This window comes from Pipistrellus kuhlii, unplaced genomic scaffold (genome assembly GCF_014108245.1).
Source record: "Pipistrellus kuhlii isolate mPipKuh1 unplaced genomic scaffold, mPipKuh1.p scaffold_m20_p_22, whole genome shotgun sequence".
Classification (NCBI taxonomy): Eukaryota; Metazoa; Chordata; class Mammalia; order Chiroptera; family Vespertilionidae; genus Pipistrellus; species Pipistrellus kuhlii.
The window spans coordinates 3,164,044-3,191,636 of NW_023425521.1; the positions used below are offsets into that span (position 1 = coordinate 3,164,044).

Genomic DNA, 27,593 nt, shown 5'->3' on the forward strand with positions numbered 1-27,593 from the left:
ATGGATAAGGATGGTAAGTGGGGCTGGAGGCAGGGAGAGGCCAGAGGAAAGGGTCTCTTGACTACAGGGTGGACCAACCAGCTCGTCACCATGGTAACCCCAGAGTAGCAAGCCCAGCCTTTTTAAGATTATTCCCATCCACGTACAGCCCTCTCCTTTATGTTTCCTGGATATTCTTTTCTTAAATATATTTTATTGATTTTTTTTATAGAGAGGAAGGGAGAGGGATAGAGAGCTAGAAACATCAATGAGAGAGAAACATCGACCAGCTGCCCCTTGCACCCCCCCCCCCCCCGGGGATGTGCCCACAACCAAGGTATGTGCCCTTGACCGAAATCAAACCTGGGATCCTTCAGTCCACAGACCGACACTCTATCCACTGAGCCAAACCGGTTTTGATGGCCTGAATATTCCTGTTATCTGCTTCCTCTTCTTAACCTCCTGCGATTCACATTTCTATCTTCTCTGGCCTGGACCACAGTGGGTCTTCCTCTGTCGGAGGAAACATCCTACAACACAGCTCTGGACGTGTCCCTGCATCAGAACACTCAGTGTTTCCGCTGCGGAAGGGCTGTGGCCTTTGGTGCTTAGTGAGCACTGTGGAGGGGGGGAAATGGGCACAGCGATGGAGTCCAAACACGTGAATTTGGCTCTGGACCCTTTGCTAAATGCCTCTGTGAACTTCACATGCTACCAAAGTCCACACGCCATGGCCTGGCTCCTCAAGTCTAAGGTGACCAGACGTCCCGATTTTCAACAATTTGTCCCGCATCCCATAGCATTTTTAAAAAGTCCCGATTTTCGGGGGGGAATCGGACTTTTTTAAAACACCACGGGACGCGGGACAAATTGTTGAAAATCGGAACTGTCCCGCCAAAAGCAGGACGTCCGGTCACCTTACCCAAGTCCCAACCTTTCTCTCCAATTTCCCTCCCTCCTGCCAAGTCCCCAGCGCCCCTCTCTGGCTGTGCAGTGGGTCTGGCCTCTCACAACCACAGAGCTCCAAGAACGGGCAGAATCTTTGAAGAGAGAACAACTTTTCTTGGAAGGTTTCCAACACTCTTAGATGAAGTTCGCAGGCCCCTCTGTGACCTACCTCACCTCGCTGAGGGCGTTGTGACGATGAAGGAACACGGTGTCTGAAGAGAGAGCCTAGCGTGGTGATTGCATGAAATTGGTGCTTAAGACATGCGAGCTAGAATGCTAATTTTATCACGGTTCCCCTTCGTCTCCAACCTCTGTAGGTCAGGCAGGGGTCCATGGCAGATTTCCTTCACCTTTCCAGGGCAACCTCCAGCATTGTGCCTTCTCTGTCACCCTCCTCCTCCTCCTCCTCCTCTCCTCCTCCTCCTCCTCCTCCTCCTCCTCCTTCTTCTTCTTCTTCTTCTTCTTCTTCTTCTTCTTTTAAATATATTTTATTGATTTTTTTAACAGAGAGGAAGGGAGAAGGATAGAGATCTAGAAACATCGATGAGAGAGAAACATCGACCAGCTGCCTCCTGCACGCCCCCCACCGGGGACGTGCCCGCAACCAATGTACATGCCCTTGACCAGAATCGAACCTGGGACCTTCCAGTCCGCAGGCCAATGCTCTATCCACTGAGCCAAACTGGTTTCGGCACCCCTCCCACTTCTTTCCATCACAAGGCCAGCTCCCCAGACCCAGCGGACAGCAGGGCACCGGAGGGCGCTGGGCTGGTGTTTGCTACTAAGGCTGGACACCGCCCAGTCACGCAGGTGGTTACTCTCCATGTCAGCCCAGGAACTTTCTGCCTCCGCAGGGGCTTAGAGTCGTGGGATTTGTGCCCTGAACAAAGACATCGGCCAGAGGGGTCTGTGGCAGCTGACTCTGGCTGGCCATCGGGGTCATGCCTTGAAGGAGAAAGAGATGCTTTTCCTAATTGCTCTGCTCGTTGGAGGCACCTTTTTCTCATTAACGAGGTGCTCTGTGCCCGCTGCCCACCCAGCCCTCCACAGGTGATGCTGGGCTTCCTTAAGGCAGGGCCCCCTTGGAAGACGGAAGAATCATCTAGAAAACAAACCACCACGTGGTAGGATTCAGGCCAGTACACGATGTTTATTGATCGATGTTTATGGACCGCCACAGACCAGTACCCACCCTAGAGCCAGTCAGAAAGGAGGGGATGAGCCCTCATTGGTTCCAGGTTCGAAAGTCTCATTGCTGCCTCCTGTTCATTGCTGCCCGCTGGCCCAGCTGGGCGATCTCATACCTGCCTCACAACCACCCCTGAAATAGGCACTGCTCTCCCCATTTCACAGGCGAGCAAAGGGAACTAGACAGAAGCAGCGTGACTTGTCTCAAACCCTAGGAAGCGCAGAAACCTGGGCAATCAGGGTGGGGGTGATGCGGGGTGCAGCCAGGCAGGCCCGGGAAATCCTGGGCGCTGTAACCTTCACTTGGAGTCCTGCTGGCTCCTCCGTACGCACCATCTTTGATGAGCTTTTTTGGGGGGTGGAGGGGTGGATAGGGTGCGGGGAAAGAGTCGGGTTGTGGGCACAGTCAGGGTACGACCTCCTCTCCGCCCGCCCCGCCCGCAGGTGTGAAGACCCCCTTGTGGAAGAAGGAGCCGGAGGAGCCGGGGGTCCGGGAGGAGGAGGCGGAGGAGTCGGGGTCGGAGGAGGAGGACGAGGGGAGGCAGCCGGCGGAGAGCGCGGCGCAGGGCGAGGCGGAGGCCCGGGAGGCGGAGGGCGCCCAGGAGCGGGAGACCGTGTCGTACAGCCCGCTGCGCCAGGAGCCCAGCGCCCAGCAGGTGGCGCTGCTGCGGCGCGCGGACAGCGGCTTCTGGAGCTGGCTGCTGCCCTTGGCCCTGCTGCGCGGCCCCGCGGCGCTGGCCGACCGGTGAGGGGGCGCCCCGGGCCCGGGCGGACCGGTGAGGGGGCGCCCCGGGCCCGGCGGGAGGGGCCGGCGCGGAGCACCGAGCGTCAGGGGGCCCGGTCGCACCGCAGGAGGCGGACCCCCCTGGAGGAGGAGCCGTGCGTGCTGCAGACCCAGCGGCCGCAGCAGCCGTGCGGCGGGGGTTGTGAGCTCTGCGAGATCCTTTTCTGCAAGAAATGCAGCGACCTGCACAGCAACCCGGCCTACGTAGCGCACTGCGTTCTGGAGCACCCGGACCTGGGTGAGGCGCGGGCTTCGGGCGGGGCGGGGGTCCCCGGAGCGCCCCCACTTAGAGCCTCTGTGCCCCTCCGCCCCCATTCTCTCCTGACCCCCGACTCCCCGCTACGTCCTCCTGTCCCCAGCGCTGAGCGCTCTCAGCACATCCCAGAGCGCCCCCCTCAGGTCCTCTGTCGCCCGCCCAGGGCAGAGCCCAAGGCCACCCGGAGCTCCGTTCCTCCCCTAGCGCCCCTGGGGCCCCCTCCCCTGGCATCGCCCAGTGCCCACTGGCCACCTGGCTCTGGTCCCCGGGCAGAGCCTCACGCTCCTCTCTTGGGTATTTCAGGTCCTCCCGGCATCGCCCCCTAGAGGACATAGCCTCTGGGTTCCCTCGCCCTCCGAGAAGCCTGCTCTTCCCCGAAAAGCATTCAATAAAGCTGTAAGCAAAGCGCGGGAGCCAGGTGTGCCCTCCTGGTGAGGACGGCGGCGGTGACCGCCTTCCCTGCTGCAGAAGGTCAGGCCCCAGGGGAAAGGCAGGCCGGCGCCTCCGCCGCCCCCAGGCCTGGGCGGAGCCAGCACAGGCATCCAAGGGCAGTCAGAGGTCACTCTCCCGCTGCACAGAGGGAAAAAGGAAGGCACGGGGCCAGGAATGCCCGTGGGAAGCTGAGGGCTGAGCTTGGCCAAGCCGTTCTCCCCCCCTGAAGCCGGTCTGGCTGAGGGCTGAGGTCACTGTGCTGAGGTCCATTGGGTGCACGTGAGGCGCCGGCAGGTGTGTGTCTGTGTGTGTGTGTGGGGGGGGGGGGGGTCTGAGAGCCAGACGCTGCAGCCCTGAGGCTGGCTGAGGCAGAAGGCAGGAGCTGGGGGAGCTGGCTCCTTCCGGAGGAATCCCAGCTATTCCTGCCAGCCAGGAGGAGCTGCTGGAATGCTGTGTGTGTGGCCACTGGGAGCACCAGCCTCCCCCAGCCTGCAGTGCCCCCAGCACCCCCAGTCCCCACCCCAACCCCAACGGTGAGGCCCTCAGAGAGCCTGACCTCCCCTACCACACGTGGTTCTCCATCTGGCCTGAGTGGTGAGGGGAGGGGGCGAGGACATTGAGCTTTTTGAGGAGAGATAGGCTCCCTCTTCCCGTGTCTGTCTGTCTGTCTCTCTCTCTCTCTCTCTCTCTCTCACACACACACACACACACACACACACACACATGCTCACACTCACAGCCTGCTGGTCCTGGCTTGGTCAGAAGAACAGTCACCACCTCACCAGAAGCCATGCCCACCTCCCTCCCTGGAAGCTCTTCCACAGAAGGCTGACTGGCGCCTCCAGGCCCACCAGCGTGGGCACCTCTTTATCCAGCCTCCCCCAGAAAGCTGGGCTGCATCCATCTCCCTCCGGCTCCCAGTGCTGACCCCACTCAGGGCCTCGGGGCCGGAGTCCCTTGTACCCGGCCCATCCAGGCTCTCTGCAGGCAGGCCTCTGTTAAACAGGACACCGTCCTCCAAGAACTGAGCCAGAAGGTCCTCCGGGGAAGGCACACAGTCTTGCAGAGTGGTCCCAGCCTCTCTGCGGAGCCCTGCGGCCTGCCTGGCTGCCCAGTGCCGCTGCCTCGGAGGCAGGAGCCGCGCCGTTAGCAGAAAAAGCAGGATCCCCGCGCCCCAGGGAAGAAAGTCCTTGTGAAAAAGGCTGTGGCCTCTGGGGCCCTTTCTGGCTTCTCCCGGGATTGATCCCGGCCCCACTTCCACGTTCTGGGAACAGCGCCAAGACAGCGAGTGCCGCGTTCTCCGGGGAGCAGACGCAGACCAACTTCTCCGCTGAGCCTTCTGCAGGGAGGGCCTCCGAGAGGCGTCCGAGACAGGCTCTGCCCCTGGGGCTGGCCATGAGAGCACCTGAAGTTCACCATGAGGTGGGGGCGCCTTCAGAACAGGGCACCCCCCGAGTTCACGTGCCAGCAGCCCATCCAGGGCAGCTCCGCCGCCCAGCGGCCCGAGGCGGTCACCCGCCGTGTGGGCTGGTCCAGGCGCCAGTAGCGGTCGTCCCTGAAGAAGACGACGGAGCCGTCCGGCTGGGGCAGGGCCCCGCTGACCTCTTCGGGGACGCCGCCCCAGTCCCGCAGGCCTCGGGGGTAGTAGGGCTCCACCTGCAGCCCCCCTGGGGCCAGCACATAGTAGCGGGCCCCCTTGAAGAGGACCAGGCGGCTCAGAGGAGGGAAGAAGAGGGCTGCATCCGGGTGGCGAGGCAGGCCTCCTGCCCGGCACAGCTGGGGAGAACCCCACACCGGCTCGGGGCCCCGAAACCTCCAGCATCGACTCCCTGCGGGGCGTTGGGAGAGCCAGGGTGAGCTGGCAGCTCTCACCCTTTGGGCCTCCACCCCAACTCTGCCCCCCTACCCCAACTCTGTCCCCGGTACCCTCTCTTCCGTCTTGTGTTGGAGCCCAAGGCGGTCAGTGTTTGTGATAAAATGGATCATACTAATTAATATTTGGTTATGAACAGTAGGGGAGGGACTGCTGTGGCTTGGGCTTCCAGCAGGTGTCAGTAGAGGGCACGTGGTGCCAAAGGAACATGTCTAGCCCCTCTCCCTGGGTAGCAGCGGGCACTCCCTGGGTGAGGACTGGGCTCCAGGGAAGGCCAGGGGCTGTCCTCACTGCCACTACTCCTCCCAGTTCTAGGAGGGCAGGGACTTTGGCTCACTACATACCCCAACACCTCCGACCGCGCCCAGGCTGTCGAAGGCGCTCCGTGCTTGTTGAATGAATGAACGAACACTGTTTACTGAAGTGATACACTGCACACTGCTCAGACAGGATGTTCTTTCCATCCTTCTTCCCCAACAAACCCGAGGGATTGCGTTCCCCATTCAGAAAACCAAAAGCTCCAAGAATTAAGTGACAACAAGCCCCACCTACAGCGAGGATCTGAGGAAGGCAGGACTTTCTGCAGAATCACAGAGCTCAGCGTGGTCCTCTCTTCCCTTGAGACTAGCATGTCAGACTTGCCGACCATGGAGTCTGACATGCTTGCTCTAGAGTCTTCTCTGGGGTTCTCCCACCCTCTCCCTCGCGAACAAGCTGGACACCGCCTCCCCCATCCACCACAGAAGGAATCTCCTGGGAGAGTTCCCCAGGCCACAGGTTGGGGTTGGAATTGAGGTGCCTCCCCTCCTTTGACCTTGGGCAGGACCCCCTTTCTCATCGGCCCCCCGGGTTGGTACCTTTGAAGAAGAAGAAGTCTCCGTTCTCCAGTGACACTGCGGCCGCCTCGATGTTGGGGGGCAGCCCGGCCCACCTTTCCTGTAGCGGGTGGGGCCCTGAGACGTTGCCATCCGCTCCCACCTCCCAGAAGTGGCTCCCTTGGAAAACGTACAGTCGCTGCTGCCGGTCTGTGCAGAGAGACGAGAGAGAGAGTGAAGCAGGGACCACCCGCCCCCTGCCGAAGGCGCAGGCCCGGAACCCGGCTCCCACGCTGACCAGAGAGGAGGCAGCGGGCACAGCTGGGCGGGAGGAGAAAGGAGCGTTCTGCTTGGCACGGGCTTGCTGCCTTGCAGAATCCTTTTGGTTTGGAATTTCTGGGTCTTATCCTTTCTGCTCCCCCTGAACTCCAGCTCTGGAAACCCCTGAAACGTGGGGAGGAGGGAAGAGGAAGCACTGCATGGGTGGGACCGTCTTACCTACAGTGATGGCGTCAAAGGGAGAGTGGCAGTATTTAGGGCCCTGGGTTTCCGAGCGCCTTCCCTGGGATCTGTGGGGGTCCCAGGCCTCGAAGTCGGTGAACAGCTTTCCGGGGAGCTGGGTGGCCACAGAGCCGCCCTGGGGCTTCCCTGCAGGCGGGAGGGGAGAGGGAGAGAGCACACGGTGGTCAGGAGGGGGTTGCGGGCTCAAGACCCCTCCCTCCCCTTGGCTCCTTTCATCCCTGTCCGATAGGAGGGGCCGGGAAGGAGAGCGGGGGTGGGGTTAAGAATTGTCTTTGGTTGTGGGTGTTAACCATAGCACTAAACTCAGAAGCCCTCGCTCCCATCTCAGTCTGGAAAGAGGCGCCAACAGAGACAAACTGGAAGCGGGGGCTCTCCAAGGGTGTGGAACTAAGAAGTGCAGCGCAGTGTACTCTCTCTCCTCTGATTCCCGGACAAAGCAGAGGGCGCGTGGCCAATAAAAAACCGGTTGGGAGCCACTGGGATAGAGAGAAAGCGCCGCTGGGAGCAGGGATGAGGGCCCTGGCGTAGCGGGTAGGGGAAGGGGTGAGTCTGAGGACTGGGTCTGGGTGATGGGCAGGGATGTGAGAGCAACCGTGGAGGTGGGGGGTTGGGCAGGACTGTGCCCAGGCATTTGATTCGTTGGGGTTGATCCAGGGCAAGCATGCGTGAGGTGGGGTTTGAGGTTTTTCAGATTTCAGGAGCCTAAGGATTTGGAAGGGCCCGTGATGGAGACCCGCGCTTAGGGTGGAAGATGCAATGGAGGAGCCCAGGCCTGCAGGCAGGGGCGGGCAGGGGCCGGGGTCCGGAGTCCGGGGTCTGGGGCCCAGGTCCGGGGTCCGGGGGCTCACCATACAGGCTCTGCACGGCCAGCACGTCGTCCCAGCTGAGCAGCGCGTCGCGGCCCAGCCGCTTGTAGTAGGGCGCCATGAGCGCGCGCGGCGCGGGCGAGTGCGCCAGGCCGAGCGTGTGGCCGATCTCGTGCGCCAGCACCACGAACAGGTTGCGCCCGCGGCGGCGGCTCAGCGACCAGCGCTCGTCCCGGTCGAAGTGCGCTTCTCCGCGGCGCGGCAGGAAGGCGTGCGCCAGGGCGCCCCCTGCAGGCGGCGCGGGGGTCAGGGGGGCCGCCGCCCGCGACCCCCGCGTTCCCACCCACCGCCCAGCGCACACGCCAGGGGAGCGTGTGGCTGTATTCTGCTGCTCAATTTCCCTCCCAACTCCGTCTGGCAGGAGCTCAAGGGCGGTGACCCCATGCCCAGCTGTGGCGTGCAGGCGCTGGGAGGCAGAGGGGTGCGCGTGCTAATGGGGTCAAACTGCCTGGTTTCCCCATTTTCTAGGGGAGTGACCCTGGGCAAGTCTCTTAAACCCTCTGTGCCTTCACTTCCCGATCTGAAAACAGGAGTGATGATAATGATTTCTTCCTCACAGGGTTTTTTCTGAGGATTGAAAAGAGATGTGTGTATCTGTGTGTGTTACCTACACCGAGTGCCCAGCATATAATAAATGCTATGTAGAAGATCTTGAAGTAGGTACAGGGGTTACCCCAGAATTGGAGCACGAGGGGAGACCCTGTGGGGTGCTGGTAATGTGTTTTGATCTGGGCACTGGGTGTGTTCATGGGTATGCATAGTTTCTTTAATAAAAAAAGTACATGTATTCTTGCCCGGCTGGTGTGGCTCAGTGGTTGAGCATTGATCGATCCATGAAGCAGGAGATCATGGTTCGATTCCCAGTCAGGGCATATGCATGGGTGGGTTGTAGGCTTGGTTCCGAGTAGGGGGCGTACAGGAGGCAGCCAATCAGTGATTCTCTCTTATCATGGATGTTTCTGTCTCTGTCTCCCTCTTCCTTCCACTCTTGGGGGGGGGGAGGGGGAGGTGTATGTATTCTTGTGTCCTTGCCTTCCCTCTGTGGGTCTTTACTCCCTGCTATAATAGGAGTGAGCAGAAGGAATTGGGCTGGACCAGTGATGCTCAAGTGTAGGGTGCCCCAGATTTAGTCTAGCAGCCATGCAGTTCCCAGGGCCCCACCTTCAGAGGCCACTTTCTGCAGGGGGAGGGGCAGGGACAGGGGCAGGGGCAGGGGCAGGGGCAGGGGCAGGGGCAGCACACTGCTCTGTGGTAATGTTGAGGGTCCCGCCAGTGCTGCTGTCTTGGAGCCCAGCCCAATGGGGACTGACAGCGGTCTGGAAGCTAATGCTGAGGAGAGCCTCGTGGGCGTGCAGAGATGGCCACGTGTGGGAAGAACGCATGCCTCCCTGTTTTGAATGTGCCCTGAACCGTTTCTGAGCAATGCTCGCCTTTCCATTCAACCCTTACAACGATCTTGGGAGACAGATGGGAGGTGTTTGACTAAAGATGGAGCACCTGTTCCACATCAGAGAGCTGACTCCCAGCCTAGTGCTGTCTTTGCTACCAGACTCCACCTGGGGACGGATGGAAACGTCTCATGTAGATAATCATGGATGAAATGAATCATAGGCAAGCATGTGTGTGTCCTACCGGCGGGTTCTCAAAAAGCCTAGATTTCTGCCAGCATTACCCTGGTCTGGGCAGCAGGGCCTGCAAGTGGCTTTGCTCTGAATGGGATTGTTGGAAAGCAGGAGACTGCAGGGGAGTAGGGGCCCAAGCCCTGAGGCCACACAGGGCTTAAGTGCCCAGCTGAAGGGGTTTGATCAGATTTTCTGACTCCTTAGTGCAGAGGGGGGGAGAGGGGAATTGGGAGGATGCAGAGGTAGCCTGCGCTTAGGCTCTGCAGGCCAGTGTTGAGCAGAAGGGGGCGGGGGGATCAGCAATGTAAATCTCAGCTGGAAGCCTTCAGGTTGGGGGCAGACAGGAGGCCCATCTGGGCCGTGGGCCCCTGAAGCGCTTCTGTGGCAGGAGCAGGTAGAAGGCCTCTTGCTCGGAGGCAGTGACGGTGACAGTGGCTTGGGGGGGAGGGCAGGTGTAGGGCAGTGGTGGCTTCAGCCATCCTGGTCTGGAGAACAAGAGAGGCCCAGGTACCAAAACCGGTTTGGCTCAGTGGATAGACCGTTGGCTTTCGGACTCAAGGGTCCCAGATTCGATTCCGGTCAAGGGCACGTACCTTCGTTGCGGGCACATCCCCAGCAGGGGGGTGTGCAAGAGGCAGCTGGTGGATGTTTCTCTCTCATCGACGTTTCTAACTCTCTATCCCTCTCAATTCCTCTCTATGTAAAATCAATTTTTAAAAAAATAAAAATAGAGGCACAGGCTTGTCTGGAGGCCGGGGATGGGTGATGGGACTGCAGAAGGCCCTCCCAGAAAAGATAAAATGCTCGTTAGAGTTTGCAAGGCACTTTCCCTGCAGAACCGCCTCTGACCATCCCCACAGCCGCAGGGCACAACATCGGGCAGGTTCTGTTCCCGTTTGACAGATGAGGAGACTGAGGGCTCTTTGGAGGGGGATGCAGCTTGGGCAAGGCCTTGGGGAGAGCGCATGCTACACTGCCCTCCGCAGACGGCCCCTCCTAGCAGGGCCCCCTCTGCCTGCGGAGGGGAGAGGCTGTCAGCACCTGGGCCGTCGAAGGCGTTGCTCAGCCCGTCGTTGTGGTCCCCCTGGTAGAAGGTGAGGCGGATGTCAGCGGGACCTGTGGCCGGGGCCTCCCAGAACTCCAGCGCCGACACGTTGCTCCAGAGCTGGAAGGCGGCCCGCACGGCCCCCCGGACGGCGGGCTCCGGCAGGTGCTGCGGCCAGTTCACCAGGCGGTAGGACAGGTGCTGCTTGTACCACTTGTTGCCTGCCACCCGGAGAGGCCACGTCAGAGCCTGGGGCTGGTCCCCGGGGCAACACGTATGGTAGGGAGATAGGCCTTCCCCCAGGAGCCCATGGTCCGGCGGGGAAGACACAGCCCTTGCCTTGCGATGGCCCCCATTTGGCTGGGGAGACCCTGCTCTCAGACAGATCAGCCTACCTTGTCCTGGAGAATCCCTGCCTAGTGGGTTGGCCTAAGCAGATCCCTAAGGACCTTGGCCAAGCGGCATTGGCCTCCAAAACAGAATGGGGGCGATGCAGCCGCTGCCCAGGAGAACCCCCAGCCTGGGGGACCCTCTGGTCTGGGGTCTCCTCCCTCACAGCCTGGGCCGAGCCTGAAAATCCACTCTGTGCCTCCTGCTGGCAGCAAACCCCACCCCTGACAACGGTGCCGGGTGGAGGAGAGGCAGAGCCACGGGGTCACCACCTCCCTGCCCTTCCTGACTTTCCTGACCCATCCTCCTCCCCAGCCCTCACACCCTCCGGCCGCCTCCCTTTCCAGCTCCCGGGGCCTCTCCCCGAGTAGCCATCACAAGACCCATTTATGTGAGGTCCCTCCCTGACCCCTGGCCCTCTCACTCGCTTCCTCAGGGGCCCTGGAGAGCCCTGAGGTGAAAACAAGAACAAAGGGTGTGTTCTGTCGCTGACCGAGAGCAATTTTTCCATCCATCTCCACTCCGCTGGGCCTTTCTATTCCTTTGCCCAGAACCGCAGCAGTTCCTCCCTGAGGGCCGAGACCCGGGCCTCGGGCCAAGCCCCAGGTCAGCTAGTCTGGGTCCAGCGCCAGCTCACCACACGCCCAGGACCTGGGTGCTTCGAAGGCCCACACTCCGAGTTCTCCCGGGCTGTTTCTGAGCCCTGCACGCTCAGGGACTGAGACTGGGACCCCGAGCAGAAGACTCACTGCTTGGAGGCAGGACTCTGGGCTCAGGAGCACACAAGAGTCATGTCTTTTGGGCCTCAGTTTCCCAAATGGACCAAATCCCTGGGGCCTGGGTGACAGCAGGCAGGGCGGGGTTGACCATGCTGGGGCACCAGCTGAGCGGGCACAGCGCCCCCTCCCCTTGAGGGCGGGGCAGTTGAAGGTCCAGGCCTCCTGCCCCTTTGTCCCAAGGAAGTCCTGGCAAGAGGAGGGAAGTGGTGGGGGTTGAGCCATGTCCTCGGTCAACCTCTCCTCTATTTGGGGGCTCTGAGACCGGGTGTGTGTGTGTGTGTGTGTGTGTGTAAGAACTGCCCCCAGGGTCACACACAAAGTAGGAGCCCAGGCCCTGACACCGAATTCAATGCATTTTTCATTCTGAGCAGATAAGCAGACACATTTGCTAAGACTTATAAACGTGCCTGCACGTCGTCGCTCCTCTGGGTGAGCAGGGGCTGTGTGAGAGCTGACAGTCTCTGGATGGGAGGGAGGGTCACAGAGGGCCGAGGAGTTGAGCACCCTTTCCCTCTCCCCATCCCCCCCCTGAAAGCGGGGGAGGGGGATGTCCCTTCTCCCACCCCTGAGCCAAGCTCCATTCAAGGCAATGCTGCCTCCTGGCCTGTTTGGCTTGGCAGCCACCCAACCCCTCCCAGCCAGCGACCAGCCCTCAGGGAGGGGAGAGGGAAGGGTTCGATGGGAGGAGAGGCCTGGCGTCCAGAAGCAAGCGCAGCCATTAACACTTCTAGAGCATTGTAAGCTGGCACTGGGCACTGGGGGGCGGGGAGAGGAGCTGGCATTGGGCTCTTTCACACCCTGCGATGGGTAACCAACCCCAGAGCGAGGGTGGCCCTCACTCCAAAGACAGGGAACAGGGAGGGGGCAATTCTCTCACTCTACGTGGTCAGGGAAGGTGACAGCTCGAAGGATAAAAGGATACAAATCCTCTGTGCAGCTGAGGGGTGGGCAGGGAATAGGGAGATACCTAGGAACAGGAATTGAGAGAAAATGACCCATTTTCCTTGCGGGGAGCAGGGTGGTAGGTTGTGGGTGTGCCTGCAGGAAGGAAGGACTACGGGGCCAGTGGCCTGAGCCCTGTCCCCTGGCTTCTCCCAGATTCCTGTCTTTGGAGCAGGCTGGCCACTGCAGGCCCCACCCCAAATGCCTGGCTTGTTTCCATGGCAACCCCCAGGCGACCCTAGCACCTGGCACTGCACCCTAAACCCTTGATCTAAAATCCAAAAGGGGCCCTGACTGGTGTGGGTCATTTGGTTGAAGCATCATCCCGTACAGCAAAAGGGATTCCCAGTCAGGGCACATACCCAGGTTTTGGGTTTGATCCCTGATTGGGGTGGGTACGGGAGGCAATTGATCGATGTTTCTTTCTCACATAGAAGTGTTTTTTTTCTTCTCTCTCTCCTCCTCTCCCTTCCTCTCTTTCTAAAGTCAATAAAAACATATCCTCGGTGAGGATTTAAAACAATAAATTTAAAAAATAATACCCAAAAGGGGAGAGAAGAGGAAAAAGAGAGGGGGAGGGAGGAGAGCTAGATTCCTTGCTTGGGCAGGACCCGAGCGAGAGTCCTAACTCCCAATAGCAACCTGCTGCGGTGGAGAGAACAAGGGTTGGAATCTCAGTACCTTTCCTTACAAAGGACAGAAGCCCTCCGAGCCTCAGTTTCCTTATTTGCAAAGTAGAGATGACATAGCAACCCGCAGCTGCCTGGTATGCGCTGGGTGCCCAGTGATTATCCATTCCCTTCTTCCTTTTCCGCCCCTGGGCTCCCCACCCCACCAGCTCTGGGGGCACTGAAAACCAGCAGGTGCAGAGGGGAGCAGGCGTGTGGAAGAAGGTTGCCAGATTTAGCGAATGAGAATGCAGAATGCCTGGCTAAACCTGAACTTCAGGTCAACACGTCATTATTTTAGTATAAGGACATAATGACAGAACAATTATTTGGTGTTTATCTGAAATCGAAATTCAACGTGGGAATCCTGCGTTTTATCTGGCATTCCTACCCTGGAGTCCAGCTCTCTCAGCACGGCGTTTGCCCACATAATGAAAAGTCACTGGCTTCGGAATCCATAAAATTTTTAAAGCACCTACCCATATCCTGGGGTTTTCCACTCATTTTTAAAGCACCTACCCATATCCTGGGGTTTTCCACATCTGGAATCTCACTCAATCCTCCAGTGACAAGAAGGCTTGGCTACCCTCTGGCTGTTTGGCCCTGGGAAAGTTGCCTAAGCTCCTTGTCCATCAGCGTGCCCACCTGGAAGTGAGGGTAATGGTGGTACCTGTCTCAGAGGGTTGTTCCGGGAGAAAATGAGTTAATCTGTTCACAGCTGTGCTTGGCACATCATAAATGCTCAATAGGTGTGAGCTGTTACTATTACACTTTCTTTCCTAAGGCTTAGGAAAGGCTCAGTGCCTGCCAAACCTACAACTTCCTTCTAGGCCCTAGAATCCAGGGACTACCTCCCCACCCAGGGAGGAAAGGAAGTGAAGTCATGTTGTGACCGAGAGGGAAATTCTCTGTCTAACCCGGCCGTCTGGACCAGGGGTCAGACAAGGAAATGGGGCGAGGCTGGTGGGGGGCAGCCGCCTGCATGAGAGGCGCCTTAGCCCAAATCTCTATCTAAAAGGGATGCTCCAGCCCTGGCTGATTTGGCTCAATGGATAGAGTGTCAGTCTGCAGACTGAAAGGTCCCAGGTTCTATTCCGGCCAAGGGCACATGCCTGGATTGCGGGCTTGATCCCCAATAGGGGGCGTGCAAGAGGCAGCCAATCAATGATTCTCTCTCATCCTTGATATTTCTATCCCTCTCTCCCTCCCCCTTCCTCTAAAAATCAATAAAATATATAGTTTTTAAAATAAAATAAAAGGGATGCTCCAAATTGGACAGTGACCAACAGACACTCCATCAAATTCTCCCTTGGCACATGAGAAGATGAGGTGCTGCTGGGAGGAAGCATCCTGAGTGCTCAAGTCATGCCCTGACCATCCAGGAAGCATCATCCCAAATCTCCATGGAATCTAGCCTGGAAGTGTTATTGCTGAGTCTGTGTCTGGGGCTGCCCCCCTTTCTGCTGTATTCTCACAATCTCTGCCCCCCCCCTTCCTTTAAAATTAATTTTAAAGAGAGAAGAAGGGAGAGGGAAAGGGAGAGGGAGAGGGAGAGGGAGAGGGAGAGGGAGAGGGAGAGGGAGAGAGAGAGAGAGAGAGAGAGAGAGAGAGAGAGAGAGAGAGAGAGAGAGAAACATCAATGTGGGAATAGAACATTGATCAGCTGCCTCCTGCAGGTTCCCTACTAGGATTCCAGCTTGAAACCTGGGCATGTGCCCTGACAGGGAATCCAACCTGCCCCCTTTCCATATATGGGATAATGCGCCAACCAACTGAGCCACACTGGCCAGGGCGAGCCCCCTCCCCTGGGTTATCAGAACTCATCTCTCCTTTGCATCCTTAAAGGGCCTGTGTCTCAGATGAGGAAACAGCAAAGTAACTCAGCTCAGGTCACACAGCTCAGGTCCCATTGTGCCCCAGGAATGTCGCTCTTCCTGCTCTGCCAGGGCCTCCTGTGCTCAGGCCTGGTCCTTCTCCTCTGCTGCCCAGGACACCGTGTCAGCACCGGAGACCCGGGGCAGCTGGGAGTGTAGACACAGCTGAACTGGATCGGCGAATACCTGGAAATGGCCATCCTCCAGCAGCTGAGGGGAAATGCCCTCCATTTCCTTTGGGGTTAGCTAAGAAATAAAAACAAACTATGTGCCTTCTGGCCTGGTTCCTAATGGACACGGTGGGTAAAAGTAGTTACTGCAAATTCAAAGAGACTATCGCCCGAAGGGCTCACAGTAAAATTCATTCCAGGTAAAAAGCTGACTAAACAATCCCGAATCTTGAAAACGGCAGAAGGTGACCAGAGGAAATTAGACTTAGTAAACTGCAAAACTTGTTACTGATGAAGAATGGACAGGAGAATAAAATCCTTACAAATCTTAGATCAGTAACCTTTGACCCTGGAAGACTGGATTTGGCCAAAGAAGGAGGAAGAAGTGAAGGGAAGGAAAAAAAAAAAAAACAAACCCACAATTAAATCATAACAGGAGGAAGTGTAATGCCTAAAATGTGCAAATCCACAGAGATAGAAAGTAGATTCATGGCTGCTAGGAGCTGGGGGAGGGGCATGGGTTTCTGCTTGAGGTGATGAAAATGTTCTGCAATTGCATTGTGATGATGGTTGCACAATTCTGCAAATATGCTAAAAGCCACTGGACTGTAGGCTCTCAACGGGTGAATTGTATTGGTTATGAGTTATAGTCCAATCAAGCTGCTGAAAATGTACTATGGACAAAATCAAACTGATGTAAATGTCTTTGTTCACAAACATGGTCCTCAGGTCCCATTGTGCTTCCCGCCCCCACGCCAGGGACGAGGTTATGGACACAGCCCAGGCCGAGGCGGAGCCCTTTTTCTGGCCGTGGGGCCCGGATGGTGGGGAATCCCGTCCTGGCTAGGTGGCCACGGTGCTCACCTTGCTTTGCAAAGCGTTTCTTGCGCCTCATTTTGGCCCGGCGTCCGGCAAACAGGGCGCTGACCTGCTCGGTCCGGGCTGCCTGGCCGTCAGTGTCCGCCACCCCACAGCGGGGCAGTGTCATCTGGTGGAGGGTGGCGGGGTCCAGGACGCCACTGATGGGCAGCTGGGACACCCACTGGAACTCCCTGTGGGGAGGAATTGAGATAAAGGACCACAAAGGGAGGGTGGGTGGTGAGAGCAGGGAACTTCCCTGGATACAGCAGGAGGCTGGGGCGGGTGGGAGTGGGCTGTTGTGGGGAGGAACAATGGAGCATGGCACCCTGGACCCACATGGGGGCAGCCCTCCCCCAGGAGGGAGGAGATGACCTAAGCGTATATCCAGCACTGCCAAACCCTCACGCCCCTCCATCCTACCTGATGGCATTGCTGAGTCTTGTGGAGGAGGGAGCTCCGGGGGCCTGTTCACTGAGGTAGCCATACCTCTCCAGAAATGCCTGGGGGAGAGAGGAGCATCAGCCTTTCCCACTGTGTGGCATCCTTTCTCTTCCTGTGACCTCCAAGTGTCCTTGGCACCTGCATCGTGCCTGGACTCACCCCTCATCCCAACAGGGTCCATGAGCTACAGCAGAAAGGGTTTTGGCATCAGAGTCAGGACTTGGACTTCGTCCCAGGCCACCAACCGCTAGCTGATGGTCTTGAGCAAGTCACTCATTATGCTTGAACCTTAGCTTCTTTATTCCTAACACTGGCCACGCAGTCCCTGCCCTGAGTGTCGCATGGCATTATCAGCGGACTGTAGAGTTATGGGCTCTGGAGTCAGGCCTGCCTGGTTTAGAATCCCAGTTAGCAAGCTACTGCCCTCAATCACTGGTTTCTCAATTGTAACGTGGATTTAGAAATAGTACCTGCTTTACAGGGTGTGTGTGTGTGTGTGAATGAATCACAACAGTAAATATAAAGTACTTACCACAGTACCTCTCACCTAGCACGGGCTCCATGCAGGACAGCTATTATAACTTTATGTAAACATACATGATCGATATGCCTCAACTCTTCTCCTGACACCTGCCATCTCTTTAGGAACATTTCGGGGTTGGTCAGGAGTTGAGCTGATCCCCTGCAGGCTCTGCCAAGCATGGATTGGGAGTTAATTACCTAATGCTGGCTACTCCCTAAACAATTGCCCTCCTCCCGAACGCAGATATATTTAAGAACAATGGCCTTACCTTCAACCCTATGGTTTATACGAAACCTTAACTCTCTAGAGAAGCACTGTTTGAATTCGAAACCTGCAACTTCCTTTCATTCATTTGTTTGATTATTCATACAGTGTACTAGGTACATTGCCAGGTGCATGAGTCAACAAGACACTCTTAAAGGAACCTATATGTACACTTGTGGATGGGGACAATAAAAGTGCAGATAGCAAATAAAGGAGAACGTTTGATGCTATAAAGAAAAGAAATGGAATGATGTGATTGAGAATAACTTAGACACTTTACATGAGGAGGTCAGGGAAGGCCCTCTGAAGAGCTGATATTCGATGTGAGTGTCCTAAAGAATGAGACATGCCTGGCTAGTGTGGCTCAGCAGTTGAGAGTTGACCCAGGAACCAAGAGGTCACCGGTTTGATTTCCTGTCAGGGCACATGCCCAGGTTACAGGCTGGATCCCCAGTAGGGGGCGTGCGGGAGGCAGCCTTGGGATGATGTTCCTCATTGATGTTTCTATCCTTCTCCCTTCCTTTCTCTCTAAAAATCAATACAAACATTTGGAGAGAATGAGAAGTAGCTAGCCTTGCACCAAGGTGGGAAAGGGGGTTTGGGCAGAGGGAGCAGCAAATGCAAAGGCTGAGCTAGGAAGGACGTTGCCTGTTTGCGGCACAGAAGGAGGGCTGGGGCAGTGGGTTCACGTGAAGCCGCAGGAAACGTGATGACATCAGAGGCAGGCCAACTGTCCGTCAGGGTAAGAAATGTGAGTTTTATTTGCATTTTCCTGGTGGGTTAATGGTGGGGAATGAAAGAAAGGAAGAAATCCAGGATGGCTCCTACGTGTTTGCCTTAGAAGATGATGCCATTTACTGTATGAGAAAGCCTGAAGGAAAAACGGGGCGTGTGTGTGTGTGTGACTAAGATAAACTCTGATGAGGTCCGTTGGCGCTGGCTGTGTGATCCTGGAGCTCAGAGGAGAAGCTGGAATCTCAGCACGTGGGTGATGGGAAGCTGTGGGGCTGGAGAACACTCCATCCCCCACATGCCTTTTACTCACTGCCGCCCACCCGGGAAGCCGCTCTCTCAGCAGCCGCTGGAGAGAAGTGTGTGATTCATTGTCCTTACCGGTCACCTGAGGGGGGGGGGGGTGTCACTGTACTTGGCTCCCTGCTTGCCTTTCTCACTGATGAAGCTGCAGGAATGGGTTCTTTAAAATGTCACCGGGCTGCTTAATTCTCACGTAGACACGTTGTTTCTCAATTTTTACCCCTCCTTGCTATGTTACAGAAATCACTTTCTGTCTTCCCTGTTCTTTTACTCACTTGTATTTGTTGCATTTTTTTTTTTAAATCCTCACCCAAGGACGTTTATTGATTTTTAAAATTTTTTAATCTTTTATTGATTTCAGAGAGGAAGGAAAAGGGAGAGATAGCAACATCAATGATGAGAGAATCATGGATTGGCTGCCTCCTGCTTGGTCCCCCATGGGAGGAGTGCAGGAGGCAGCCAATCATGTGCCCTGACTGGGAATTGAAGCGTGACCTCCTTGTTCATAGGTCAATGCTCAACCACTGAGACACACCAGCTGGGCTGTTTATTGATTTTGAGAAAGAGGGAGAGAGAGCGAGAAAGAGATGTGAGAGAGAAACATCAATTGATGTCTTCTGTACCTGCCCTGACAGGGATCAAACCTGCACCCCAGTAATGTGCTCTGACCCGGAGTCAAATCCGCAACCTCTTGGTGTACGGGACGACGGCCAGGGCCTTTGCTGCATTTCTTCACTCAGGTCAACTCCAGCCATAGCTGCTGCCTCGAGAAAAAGGCAGCAATTGGGAAGGAAACTAGACACTGAGCCAGACCCCAAGCCCCTAAGCCTTTGCCAGCATCCAGCCTCCTCTTGGTGGATTTCATTACATCCGTCCTTAGCTACCTCCGCGTCCTCCTCTCGTTAAAGCCACTTCCCATAAGGAGCCCTTATTCTGGACCACAGAACACTCCCCAAGCCTGCTTTATTGTTTTCCTGCCCTAACTCATTAGACTTTCAGCCCTATTTTCTGTTTTCCCTTTTCACGAGCACACTATTTTGGGATGCATAATGGATTAAGGGAGTTTTTGTGGCTTAATCTGGAAGACTATTTACGGCTCAAAATAGTATGGCATCATGGAATAACCACTGGGCTTGGAATCCAGAATCCGTTCCCAACCCTGACCCTGCTGGGTGGCCAGGGACAGATGACGTCACCTCTCTGGGCCTCCACTTCCTCAGCCACAATGTGAGAACAAGGGTACCCCCCTGCCCCCCCGCAGGATTCTCAGAAGGATTAAATAAAGCAGTGCGCGTCCAGCATCGTGCCTGCTATAGTTCATGCTCAATAAACAGTTTATCTGGCTGGTTTAACGTACAGGGAAAACTAGCAACAGGCTTTCGGAATGCAGCCCATCTGTGAGAATGGGAACTGCTTTGAATGAGGCAGTGACACCTCCGTTCTCCGGGCAGGTGCTCCATCCCAGGAGCGCCTCGCCCAGCCAGGTGCCTGGCTCTCTTCCTCGCCTCTTCCCTTTCCCCTGGTGAGGATGGAGAGGGCGCGGCTTTTTACCGGAAGCCAGGGAGTGAGTGTGTCCGCAGAAGCAGTTTTGCTGAGTGAGTGATTTGGAGGAGACTGGGTCACAGGCCAACGGGCTGGCACTCCCTGTGCCTCTCCCCCCAAACCCACCCAGCCCTTATCAGGGAGTTGGCTCCAGGTCTGGAGCTAGGAAACCTTGGACAGAGGGGGAGAAGGGAGGGGAAATGGACGAGCAGCGGCGTCTCCTGTTTCCTGGCTGGGCCCATGCCTGGTGCTTTGGCAGGCACGGTGGGTGGAGGGCAGGATGGGGGTGGAGGTGTTTTTTTCAAGGGTCCATAGGAGGACTCCTGAGAAGTCCTTTCTCCTGCCTGCCTCTGGGACCCTGCGGGCTGCCAGGCATAGCCGAATTCCCGGGGAGCAGTGAGCCTGTGTTCACGCGAGCCAACAGACACCAAAAGAATGAGGGAGAGAAATCTCAAGAACTTGACATTTTGTATTTCCACAAAAGCCCTGAAGTATTATCATGGAGATTAGCAGGACTTAAAAACTCCCTTATAGCCCTAGACAGTTTGGCTCAGTGGCTAGAGCATGGGCCTGCAGACCAAAGGGTTGCGGGTTCGATTCCGGTCAAGGGTACTGTACCTCTGATGCGGTCTCAATCCTGGCCCGGGTTGGGGTGTCGCATGCAGGAGGCAAGCAATGGATGTCACTCTCATATCGATGTTTCTCTCTGTCTCTATTGTCCCCTTTACTCGCTCTTTTTAAAAAAAATAAATGGGAAAATATCCTTGGGGGAGAATTAACAACAACAACAACAACAACAACAAAGAACCCTCTTACACTTATTTCCTGTTTACTATTCCTCTAATTAAAGTGCTTTTCATTACAGAAAGGGTCTCCTGAATACTGCCTGAGCTGAGTGCTCTGTTGCTCTGTCGAGGGGGGCAGACCTATGTCCCTGGTGAGGAGGAGGCAGGGTTGAGGCACCTCTGCTCCTGCAGCCGCCCCTAACCCATTTGCCGTGCCTCAGTTTCCCCTGCAAAGGTGCGAGAAACGTCCCTGTCTGCATCAGAGCAGGGTGTGGGGCAGAGGACACCGAGGCACAGGGATCCTGGGAAAGGGGGGCAGGCCTGAGAGGCGGAGCTCTCGTTTTCATCTCAGCTCCACACGAACCGCCTCAGAGGCATCATTTCCCTTCCAGGCGGCAGTGTTACTGGGGCCTGTGTCCTCCCAGGGACGCCCTGAGCCCCAGCCCTGGCCTCCTGCCCCTCTTCATGGAGGCAGCACCCGGCCCGCTCTGCTCTGCCTGGCAATTCTCGCTCCCCTGGAGCTGCATGGAGAGGAAGCCCTAAGGCCGTGCCCTTGGTGATTCACCTGCCTGGGTTTAAAAGCTGGTGCCAACCTGCCTCACCCTCCTGGTGGTGGCTGGGGCCGCTTTCCTGGGAGTCATCTCTGGAAAGCCCTGGGCGTGGCTGGGATGTTTGGGTAAAACAAGAATGGTTCCCCCTGGAGCCCAGAGAGCTCCGTGGAATCAGAGCGCCGGGGGTTCTAGCCCTGCATTCGTCCTGACTTGTCATGACAGGGTGTGTGGGTCCCAGCCCATCTGATGCCTGAGGGAAGGGGCTATTCTGGCCAGGGCAAGACAAGCAATAAGGGTTAGCAAAACGAATCCAGGGCTGAGTCAGGAACTCTGAGTCACTGGCCTGGCAGGACAACAGTACTGGGCTGAGTCTCATTAAAAAAAAATAATAATAATACATATATATATATTTGTATTGATTTAAGAAAGGAAGAGGGAGAGATAGAAACATCAATGATGAGAGAGAATCATTGATCAACTGCCTCCTGCACACCCCACTCTGGGGATCTAGTCCACAATCCAGGCATGTGCCCTGACCAGGAATTGAACCGTGACCTCCTGGTTCATAGGTCGAGGCTCAACCACTGAGCTTCACTGGTTGGGCTGAGTGTCTTGAGTTTTATTCCTGGGGCTGCTGCTAGCTATGTGTGCTTGGGTGAGCCCTGCACCTTTCTGGGCCTTAGGTTCCTCTTTTGTAAAACGAGAGAGTCGGATTAGAGCTAAGATATACTCCAGGTCTGTCTATTATTGTAGCTTTGCTTCTGTGTGATCTATGACACTATTACTTAGCCTCTCTGTGCCCCAAAGTCTAAAATGGGGGTAAGAGTACTGCTTATGTTTCTCACAGGAGCATCATGAAAATCCAGTAAGAAGGTGCTTTGGGATAATTGTCCCATTGAAAACATTCTTTTCCCTGCCCTAGCCGGTTTGGCTCAGGGGATAGACCATCAGTTTGTGGCCTTAAGGTTCTTGGGTTCGATTCTGGTCAAGGGCACATGCCCAGAAGGGGGCATGCAGGAGACAGCCAATCAATGATTCTCATCATTGATGTTTCTCTCTCTCTCCCTTTATGAAATCAATAAAAATATATATAAAAAACAAAACATTATTTTCCCCTCTATAGTCACAGAGCTTTATTGCTGGAAGTCTAGGAGGGGCCAGCTCCCAGTCTCAAGTCCACAGAGTGGCTGTGACACTCTCCATATCAAAGAATCCCGGCAGCAAAAATGAGCTCAGAAGGGGATGAGGACAATTATGTGATACCATAATCAATTAAAAAAAAAAAAAAGAGCCCAGAAATTTAAAAATTGCAAAATGGCAAGTTCATAGAGAAACCATGTTGCTTTATCTATGATTTATTCCAGCTCATTTTATGTTCATTATGATTTTAGGCTTTTCAAAGTGACGCTACGTGACTGTGTTTTATCATTTAATACATCTTTTGCATGATTAGCCGAGTCAAGATTCGAGGGATGATTGTTGGTGTTCTGCCTTGCACGTCCTATGAATAAAGCTGTTTTCGGGTAATCAAGAGCACAGTGAGTGCTTGGCTATTTCAGAGTTTTTAAGGGGATTATGCCTTCGAGCATCACAAACACCTTGTAAGAACAGAGGCCAGGGGTTATTATTCCCATTTTATTTTATATTTACTTATTTAATCGATTGTCTTGATTTCAGAGAGAAAGGGAGAGGGAGAGAGAGAGAACCATCCATTGGCTGCCTCTGGCCAGCCCTCTTCTGGGGGCCTTGACCATGACCTCCTGGGTCCTCGGTTGATGCTTAACTGCTGAGCCACACCTGCCGGGCTTATTCTTATTTTATTTTAGTCAATCCTCACCCAAGGATTTTTAAATTTTTCATTGCTTTTAGAGACACTGGAAGAGAGGTGGACAGGGGTGAGAGAAAGAGAGGGAGACATCACTGTGAGAGAGACACATCAACTGGTTGCCTCCCGCACACATCGTGCCTGGGGCCAAAACCTGCACCCTTTGGTGCACAGGCCAATGCTCTAACCACTGAGCAACTGGCCAGGGCTGTTATTCCGTTTTAAAGATGAAGAAAGTAAGTCTCCGAGGAGTGCAGTACATTGGTAAAAGGTCTTAGTGAGCCGAAACTGGTTTGGCTCAGTGGATAGAGCGTCAGCCTGCGGACTGAAAGGTCCAGGGTTCGATTCCGGTCAAGGGCATGTACCTTGGTTGCTGGCACATCATCCATGTTTCTAACTCTCTATTCCTCTCTGTAAAAAAATCAATATATATATATATATATATATATATATATATATATATATATATATATATATATATATATATATATATTTTTTTTTTTTTTTTTTTTTTTTTTTTTTTAAAGGTCGTAGTGAGGGACAGAGCCAGTATGTGAGTCCAACACCTCTCCAGGATGTTTTCCTGCACATTTTAACAAGTGACTCAGAGGCTTTCAAAGTGAAGGAGCAAGAGCCAAGCTGCCCTCCCCACGGCGGAGACAGCCCTCAAAGAAGAAGAAGGCAGAACTAGGCTCTTTCTCCCCGGCTCCCTTCTGTCTCCTCTGCAGGCAGGCCCGGGGCAGAGCGGAGGGAAGAAGCTGCTCGGGCTGTGGCTACCAGTAGAGTCTGGAATCACATCCCATCGCATCCCAACCCAGTCCTCTGACCAGCCAGAGGTATGTAACAGGACCAAAGCATGTTTCTTCACACAGACAAACATTTGACTCCAGGATGCATACTCTCTGACCAGGGCCTGGGATGGGGAGGAGCCTGCAACTTGGGTACGTGCCCTTGACCAGAATCGAACCTGGGACCTTTCGGTTCGCAGGTTGACGCTCTATCCACTGAGCCAAACCAGCTAGGGCCTCCGTACTAGATTTCTTGGTTCTCAAGCTGGCTTGGCAACTGCTTTCCCACCAACTCCTGCTTCTCTGGGACCCTTCAGAGTGTCTCCTGTACTTCCATTCACCCTGTACCCATGAGTCACTGAGCTGAGCCCTTGGAAATGGCTCCCACACCCGGGCTTCTGAGTTTCTGACTCACACGAAGTCAGATAAATGGCTCTGGGCTATGAGAAGCAGACACTGCATCTGGGGGTGGATACTTCACAGAAGCGCCAATGTTTCCCTGGAGAAACCAACTCCCCAGCTCCTGAAGTGCGCCACCCTGGGAGTGGCTGTGCCGATCTGCGCAGACCACCACCGCGTGGAAGGCAGGTCCTGCACATACTTGCCTTGTGGTTCTAAGGAAGGTCTGAGCCAAACACGGTAGATAGATCCCTTGGGATAGTCTGTCACCCAAGAACAGAGTAGGGCCCCGCTGAGAATGAGAATGAAGCCAGGATGATGATGTCATTCATTAACCCTCAGTCTCGCAATTGGGCAGTGGAGGCCCTTCCCACCCACCAGTGTGTGAGCAGCCCTAGTTCTGCTAAGTGGGTGACAATGACCTTGTTCATAATGCAGCTTTGTGAGCAGTCAGTCTCCTCCCAGCCAAAGCCCATTCCGGAAAGCCCTCAGTTTTATTACTTTGAGTGCACACAGGAGACACATACAGCCATGCACACAGAGACATGGGAACACAGGCATGGACACACAGGCAGATGAAATGTACACCAATCACACCAAAGCCAATGTTAGCGCTAGAGAAAACCTAAAAAGTCATTTAAACCATTTAAATGAAATTAACTCCCTTATTTTCCAGAGGAAACTGCAGCCTGGAGAAGTGAAGGAAATAACACATTGCGGACCGGGAGTTGTGTTGCTGGCTTTGCCCAGTGGCCAGGTAGGTTTCTATTGAACGAGCACAAAAAACGTTTTACATAAATGTTAAAGGCACGCTTTAAAGTTAAATACCTATTGCATTTTGAAGTTATTTATTACATGTCCTTACAGGCTAATATCTTTTTAAAGTAGAACACTTCGTAAAACACTGTGTAATAAGAAGTGAGAATTCCCATGATCCGTCCGCAATGTGTTAAGATCACGCCGTCTGTTTTTATTATTTCTTTCCGTCTATGTTCTGCAACCTGGCCTCTGTCCATGGGCTCAGTAGGACTGCTATGCTCTCCTGGGGTCTAGCTCCCTGCACCGAGGTCAGGGGATTGTACCTGAGCAGAGAGCCGGAGTGATCATGGGGCTTACTTTGTGCGTTCCGTTCTGCAATGGTTGTATTTCCCTAAATGACCGTGACATTTCCATTTCCATGCTCTTTTCACAACGTGACTTCAGCACTCCTCCCACCGATTGTGGGGACCATGTTGCCTCCCCTTGACCTGGGGGGTTTGTGACTGATCCAGCAGGTGTGATTATGCCTAACTTCCCAGTCTAGGCCCTAAGAAGGGCACAGCTTCTTTTGCTTATCTGTCTGTCTGTCTGTCTGTCTCCCTTTCTACTTCTCAGAACACTTATCTTGGAGACTCTGCCTCCATGTTTTGAGGCAGCCCAAACTAGCCCACATGAAGAGACACTGTGGATAGGCCCGAATGGGGAGGAACTGAGGCCCTGCTGACAGCAAGCATCAACTACCAGGTAGACGAGTAAGCATCCTTCAGACGATCCCACCTCCAGATGCTGCACAGCAGAGACAAGCTGCCCTGATGTGCTGTTTGAATTCTGAACCATGGCACCAATGGGCATAGTAAATGGCTTTTACTTTTCTAAGTTTTGGAGTTATGTGTAATGTAGCCATCGTAAAAGCAACACCGTCTGAGAATTACAGCGCTGTGCTATCTGTTGTCCAATGCTGAAAATAGTTTCCTTGTGCATTTTGTCATTGTTTTAGGAGAGCTAGTCACCAAGCCAGGGCTTTAATCTGAGTCTCTGTTCTCTAAAATAATGATGATACTAACAACATTGACAGCAACTTCCTTTCATAAACTACTTTCTAGGAACTAGGGATCTCAATAAAACCACACAATAATCTTGTGAAACAGGCATTATTAACCCCATTGCACAGAGAAGAAAACAGGTTCACAGAGGTTAAACCTATGGTTTGCACACAGGTCTGTCTGTCACCAAAGACCATGCAATTGACCATACACAGAAACACATCTAGTCGTACCGACATCACACATGCACATACACATCCCAATTTATATATGTACAACATACGTATGTACAGGCATAGGCATATGGAGACACTATGCACCCATTACACATTTCCGGAGTCTTTATGCTTTTAAAATATTTCTTGTTTTCAGAGTTGAAAATCCCCTTTACCGCAATTATGTTAAATAGACGGAAAGAGACTCAATCTGTTAGATATTACATTTCCCAGGATGAAATTCTCTCCATCTGAGGCCTCCACAGGCATGAGCGGCTGAGCTGTTGTCTCTATTCTCCTGCCAAGGATCGCCCAGGACCTGGACAGGAGGGGGGGAGTTGGTGATGGGGGACTCTTAACAGGACTTGGCTTGGTAGACAGAAGCTTTCTCCTGGGGCCACAAGGACTTTGCACTTGATGTTGTAAGATTCTAAATTCAGAGAACAAAATGATTCTTAAATGTCCAGAAGCAGAGAACACAGAGCAAGAGACCAGTGCTTGGAAGGGGACAGGGGCAGGGAGTTTGAGAAAGGACCTTCTTGTTAAAGCGCAGTCATTCCCAGATATTCCCGAGCAGCGACAGAAGCCGGCTGTGGGCCCTCCTCCACTTTCCCAAATTCCTTCCAGGAAAGCCCGCCCCTTCCAGGAAAGGGGGTGAGGGTACTGAGAAGCTCTAAACTGGCAGCTGTAGAGCAGGAAAGATGCTCTTAGGTGGGCACGTCTCAGGGCAGAGTGCTGGGCTCGGTAATTTAGAAGTTATTTGCATCTCTTTGCCTTAAAATAGTGGCAACCCCAGATCTATTTCTGTGAAGAGCTAAGAACACAGAGTCCTGGTGGGGCTTCTCAGTAGTTAGAGTGAGGGCCGTGGTCGAAAGGGTACGTGTGTCTCTTTCACATCCATTTCTCTCTCTCTCTCTCTCTCTCTCTCTCTCTCTCTCTCTCTCTCTCTCTCCCTCCCTCCCTCCCTCCCTCCCTCCCTCCCTCCCTCCCTCTCTCCCTCCCTCTTTCTTTCTTTCTTTCTTTCCCAAAGAAGCACTTCTGTATTCTTTTGAGAGAGAGAGAGAGAGAGAGAGAGAGAGAGAGAGAGAGAGAAAAGAAGAAAGAAAAGAAGAAAAGAAAAGATGAGACACCTGTGTATTGCTACAATCACCGTAATCTAGAAAATAGATGTCCCAAGCCCACCCCCACTCTCACCTCACAAAAAGTTCTCGCTTATGCAACCTACAGCAAGCAGCTGAGTCCGAAGGAGGAAACTGAAAATGGGAATGTTTAAGGCTCATCGCCACCTTCCTGCCCCCTCTTCCAGGAGCACGGCTTAGAGCTCCTCAGAAGCAGCTCTGGATGGTGGTGGAATACGCTCACCCTGTTACAAGCCGCTTAGGAAAGCCGGTTCTGTCGCCGGTGTCCCC

The 27,593-nt window shown here is 54.5% G+C and overlaps 2 protein-coding genes and 1 long non-coding RNA gene across 7 annotated transcripts in view; 2 read left to right on the plus strand and 1 right to left on the minus strand.

The window, feature by feature from the left end:
- Nucleotides 1-3,481, plus strand: CUNH17orf50 (chromosome unknown C17orf50 homolog). Its single transcript, XM_045586049.1, has 3 exons — nucleotides 1-13; nucleotides 2,560-2,860; nucleotides 2,971-3,481. Exons 1-3 carry the CDS (start codon nucleotides 1-3, stop codon nucleotides 3,479-3,481), a joined length of 825 nt encoding a protein of 274 aa, XP_045442005.1.
- MMP28 (matrix metallopeptidase 28) overlaps nucleotides 2,476-27,593 on the minus strand; it is a 25,777-nt gene continuing 659 nt past the window's right edge. The window contains exons 2-9 of one of the 5 annotated variants that reach the window (XM_036451192.2): nucleotides 16,435-16,514; nucleotides 16,018-16,205; nucleotides 15,170-15,229; nucleotides 10,327-10,551; nucleotides 7,646-7,891; nucleotides 6,774-6,923; nucleotides 6,318-6,485; nucleotides 2,476-5,282 (exon numbers count right to left, since the gene is read on the minus strand). In XM_036451192.2, coding sequence (XP_036307085.1) covers nucleotides 4,366-5,282; nucleotides 6,318-6,485; nucleotides 6,774-6,923; nucleotides 7,646-7,891; nucleotides 10,327-10,551; nucleotides 15,170-15,229; nucleotides 16,018-16,205; nucleotides 16,435-16,514 — 2,034 coding nt within the window. In that variant the 3' untranslated portion in view covers nucleotides 2,476-4,365. Of the gene's footprint in view, nucleotides 5,417-6,317; nucleotides 6,486-6,773; nucleotides 6,924-7,645; nucleotides 7,892-10,326; nucleotides 10,552-15,169; nucleotides 15,230-16,017; nucleotides 16,206-16,434; nucleotides 16,515-27,593 lie in introns of all 5 variants that reach the window. The other 4 variants (XM_045586161.1, XM_036451194.2, XM_036451193.2 and 1 more) reach the window with 4 other exon arrangements.
- On the plus strand, nucleotides 24,766-25,802 carry LOC118726419. Its single transcript, XR_004990299.1, has 2 exons — nucleotides 24,766-24,924; nucleotides 25,542-25,802. It is a non-coding gene; the product is annotated as an uncharacterized LOC118726419 (long non-coding RNA).

Excerpts from the sequence above, each read along its gene's own strand:
- CUNH17orf50 (XM_045586049.1), top strand. Across the intron at positions 2,861-2,970 it reads CCCGCGGCGCTGGCCGACCG|GCGGACCCCCCTGGAGGAGG; the intron begins GTGAGGGGGCGC and ends GCACCGCAGGAG.